General features: G+C 42.8%; 2 protein-coding genes across 2 annotated transcripts; both read left to right on the top strand.

Annotated features, from left to right (window-relative positions):
• Window positions 1-645: 645 nt before the first annotated feature.
• On the top strand, window positions 646-1,786 carry LOC103698043 (uncharacterized). Its single transcript, XM_039116479.3, has 2 exons — window positions 646-883; window positions 1,023-1,786. Exons 1-2 carry the CDS (start codon window positions 646-648, stop codon window positions 1,769-1,771), a joined length of 987 nt encoding a protein of 328 aa, XP_038972407.3. The 3' UTR covers window positions 1,772-1,786.
• A 465-nt stretch (window positions 1,787-2,251) lies between these two features.
• LOC120104749 (F-box protein At2g35280-like) lies at window positions 2,252-4,423 on the top strand. The gene is made up of 4 exons (XM_089924948.1): window positions 2,252-2,333; window positions 2,990-3,245; window positions 3,354-3,516; window positions 4,019-4,423. The coding sequence occupies exons 2-4, from the start codon at window positions 3,091-3,093 to the stop codon at window positions 4,421-4,423; spliced, it is 723 nt and encodes a 240-aa protein (XP_089781074.1). The 5' UTR covers window positions 2,252-2,333; window positions 2,990-3,090.
• The last annotated feature ends 348 nt before the right edge of the window (window positions 4,424-4,771 follow it).

Here is a 4,771-nt window from a genome sequence, read left to right as displayed (position 1 = left end):
CTAACTAAAGATGGCAAGGCTTAACCGTTTAATTTGTTTAAGTTGACTCAACCCATTGTAGGTTAGACTAAGTTATCTGTTTAATAAAATAGTCAGAGCGGACTCTGGTCAACAGATTTTTAATCTATTTTGTATCCCGCCTGTCTTTAATATGTTAAAAAAGGTGCCAGGCTAGTGTACATCGACGAGCCTACCATTCCCATCCTTAAAATTGAAACTAAGGTCCCAATAGGTTGCTGACCCCGATCAGGTAAAGCCTTTCTATGTTATTGGGTTTCTGCCAAAGATCCAAAGTAAACAAGCGATTGAATACTGAGAGGATCGAAGTACAACTCTTAGAAGAAATTCCACTACGAGGAACCATTGAGCCTGCACTTACGGGGATAGAGACATAACCAAGCTCAACATCCAAGTCCTCTTCTTTCAGTGGCCAAGTTCCACATTCTACTGATAACAGAGAAAAGGCCATCTGCCTTCCACCAGTTGAATCCATGGCCTTCTTGTTAAACTGGAATTCTGCCTAATATAAGTCTAACAAAGAAGAGCCGAACTCTTGAAAACCCACACTACTTGAACCTTATAAATATATCAAGGATAGCAAGCCTTCTAACCAGCAGCTGAGTTAATCTCTAAAGTTTGTTAAAGATGCAGTCCATCGAGAGCAAATGGATGGCGATGTTTCTGCTGCTGTTTGTGGCAGTCACAATGGAAATGGGAGGAGCCTGGCCCCAAGACAAGGTTACTTGTCCCATGAAAGGAAGCCCATGCTTTGGTAAATTTGTCAGATGCCCAAAGGAGTGCCCACACATCAAACCGAGACACCCGAGGGCCAAAGCTTGTTTCATGGACTGCCGCTCCCCCAAATGTGAGGCTGTGTGCCGAGGTAAGCATGGCTTCTTTAACGAGCTCTCTCAACTCTCCATTGGTCCTCTTGAATTCAGCTAACGAATAGAGGAACTAACTTCACTAAAAAAAAAAAAGTCAATGTTCTGCATGGTGTGAAAACTCCATTTAATTGCAAGATCGCTATCAAATTGCAGTTTGCCACAAACCCAACTGCGAAGGCCCAGGGTCTGGTTGTCATGACCCTCGCTTCATTGGTGCTGACGGTGCTGTATTCTATTTTCATGGGAGAAAGGATGAGCACTTCAGCCTGGTCTCCGACCCTCACCTCCAGATCAATGCCCGCTTCATTGGCCTCCGGCCTGCCGGCAGGACCCGCGACTTCACTTGGATTCAAGCTCTTGGGTTCATGTATGGTTCTCACAACTTCACTGTCGAGGCAGCTCATGTAAAGCAATGGAGCAACGACGTTGATCACCTGAAGTTCTCTTACGATGGAAAGCCTTTGCTGGTCCCAGAAGGACACCTCTCCCATTGGAAGTCACCAGATACAGAGCTGACTCTGGAGAGGACTGGAACCAGAAACAGCATCATGGTCGTGCTTGAGGGGATTGCAGAGGCCATGCTCAAGGTGGTTCCAATCACCAAGGAAGATGATGAGTTACACAACTATCAGATACCATCAGATGATTCCTACGCACATTTGGAGGTGCAGTTCAGATTCTTTGGGCTCTCACCCCAAGTGGAAGGAGTTCTGGGAAGAACATACCGTCCTGACTACGAGAATACGGTAAAGCGAGGCGTGCTGATGCCTGTAGTTGGTGGAGAAGACAAATATAAGACTTCATCACTCCTCTCTGCAGACTGCAAGCTGTGTTCGTTTTCTCTCAAGGAAGATAACGAGATAGAGTTGCGCATCCTGCGCTGAAGATAGAACATCCCAAAAAAGTGAAGTAAATTTGCAATAAGAGAGATTATTTATATATATTGTCTTGAGAATAAAAGATGTGTGAATCACGTCGATAAACATAAGTGCCTGTGTCTTTAGTCTTTACAAAATGGGTGTTTGCCATGTAATCTATAAGAGCATCACTTGGAAGCACAAAATATGAGATTGATGCATATGATTTTATGTTTGTTACAATTTGCATTGAGGATTGACATTTCTACGAAACCAAGGACTCCAAGTACCGGCCTGGGAGTGGTCTGGACCGGCCGCTTGGCACGTGAGTCGGGAGAGAGACTCGGGAGTCTTCTTCCTCTCCGAGTCCGACTAGGAGAGGGAGGTTATGACCAGGAACTCCAGCTGGTCAAAACCCAAGCACGTAGAACTCCAGCTGGCCCAGGAAGTTCACCTATATAAAGCCTACCCCTCTTCCATCCGTTTGTCGCTCTTAATCATCGATCAATCGCCGGCAAGATCCGTCCAAGCCCCCGGTTCCCCGTTGAGTGTTTCCGACGAGCCACCGCCGATTCGTCGTTGGAACGAGGTGAGCCACCTCACCTTCTTTTATCAAGTTTTCTGAGTCCCTCAGCTGTCGCCAATGGCCTGATTAGAGTTTTCTGAGTCCCCGGTTGCCGACCACCGCCGGCCGCTGCTCATGTTCGAGACTGCCGCCCTAGCTGCCGGGTGGGGGAACTGCTGTGGGCCGTCGTCCCTCGGCACTTTCATGGCGGGTTGAGAAGGAGAGGGCGAGAGATTCTCCCCTGTTTTGAGCAGAGGAGAGGGCTCTCTCTCTCTTCTTTCCTCTCTCTCTCATGTTTCTCTTTCTTTATCACCCTTTCTCTCTCTTTATCATTCTTTTTCTCTTCGGATACTTTAGGACTAGGAGAGGTCCAGATATTTTGGTAAACCCAAGTTGACCAAAAGACCTAGAAGGTGTCTCGGGCTAGTGTGACCATGAAGGGCCTAAATCAGTAAAATAATGATTGATCGAAAATTTGGATAAAAATGAAAGATAAAAAAAATATAAAACAACTGTAGGTTAATATCTTGCATATTTTTTGGAATGGGTTATATGTTTGATGATATACATTTATATAAGCATATTTTATTGAACTATGTTGAATAATCGATATAAAGCTTTATAATTTTTGTCTGAATTTTGATGAGAACTGTAGTTAATTCCTTATTCGTTCATCTTAGGCCTTGCGTGATCTCTGGAAGTACTTTTTGAAAAAATACGTATCCTCTCTCTCCAAGTTAAGATTGCCCCTCAACTTACAACTCAGCCTATCTCACTAACCATGAAAGCCACAAAAAGAATACAGAAGAAGCAGTGGAGAGCTAAAACTACTACAAGCATCAAGTCTCTTCCACATGATCTCATCGTAGAGATCGTTGCTCAGCTAGTTTCATTGTCTTCAACACCAGTATCCGATCTCGAAAACCTACAGATGACGTGAGTTTTATAGCAATATCCATGCTTTATCTATTTCTTTGTTTCATGATGAACATTAATTAAATACTAAGTTCTTGAGATGTGCTGCATCGCTTAACGTTGTTGTAGGTGCAAGATGTTTAGAACGGCATCAAAAGCAAAGTTGGTTGGACAACATATTTCTTTGGAGAAAGAATGGAGCATGCATTGGTGGAACAAGGAGCGTTACTTCGCTATTCTCAATAGTTGCGCCGCAGCCGGAAATCTTAAAGCTTGTTTTATACTTGGACTGGTACGTAGACTATCAACTCCATCTACCCATGCTTTACATTGCTATATTTCTTCTTGCAAGTTAAGACTTCTAGATAACGTTTCACACGGAAAATATAAAAGATCACAACAATAACAGGCCTTTGACAAAGTTCAACTTGGGATTTGTTCCAGCCAATTGCATCAGTGGAGAACACAATGTAGAAGTCTCACTCACCTTTTTTTTCCTTCTTTTGAGTGAATAGACAATATAGAAGTTGCCAGTGTAGAAAGGGCCAAAGATATATATTCTGATATGATGATCAATAATAACAACCCTTTTATGAGAGTGTATATCTAATAATACCCACTCCTGAGCCTATAGACGTGCAAGAATTTTTGAGAATAGAGATCCAAATAAGACCAAACACGGTGCATGGATTTACGAACATAGGAGGAGCACCTTTGAGAGCTGCATGGTAAATTGATAGTTATTTTTTCTTAGTAGTCTAACTCTTAAATTTCTTCTAATCAATGTTTTTCAGGAGAATGTCTTCAATCTGGAAAGCCTGAACTTAGGGTTACGCTATCTCGAGAAGGCGATGGTCGGTGGCCACGATGCCGCAACGTACACAATGGGCATCCTACTCTTTGGCGATCACCGGACTCGGCAGATTGGCATGGAATACCTGAACAAAATTGGAGTTGTTTCTGGTGGAACTGAGGATTCTGAGAGGATGAAGTTTCAGAACCCCTACTTCGAGCAGTGCCGGAGGCAGGTCATAGAATCTGTACGGAGGATTACCATGAAGAGATGGTCACCACGGCAGATTGAACGGTGCACAAGTCCAACGTGTGGTCGGGTGGAGGGATGGGAAGAACGTCAAAGCTTTTGCAGTGAGCTTTGCAAATGGACTTCCGAGTATTTTCAATTCTATACACAAGTCTGATGTCAAACTTCCGCATGTCCTTTGCTTTTAGTGTCTTTCATTCTTTCAATCTACGTACGTAGTGTTTTAAATTTATTAAATCCCAGCTGGTGTTCGGTCTTCCCCTAATAGATTCTTTTGTATTCAATTGCTGTTATTATTTTGTCATAATTTCAATAATATTATCTTTTTATTCTTGTTAATTTTTAGTATATCTTAAAATACAATGATCAAAGGACTGAAGGAGTAGATTTAGTTATAGTGAATCCCTTCGGGCCTCAATTTGGATGCTGGGGATCTTGCACGCTTCTTACAAAAAGATTTAGTTATCTACCACGAAAAAAAAAGAGAGAAAATTTTGGCAACTAT

This window comes from Phoenix dactylifera, chromosome 8, assembly GCF_051530095.1.
Source record: "Phoenix dactylifera cultivar Ajwa chromosome 8, Ajwa_hap1_PhDact_Kaust_v1.1, whole genome shotgun sequence".
Classification (NCBI taxonomy): domain Eukaryota; kingdom Viridiplantae; phylum Streptophyta; class Magnoliopsida; order Arecales; family Arecaceae; genus Phoenix; species Phoenix dactylifera.
This window is presented reverse-complemented; position numbering and strand designations above follow the sequence as displayed.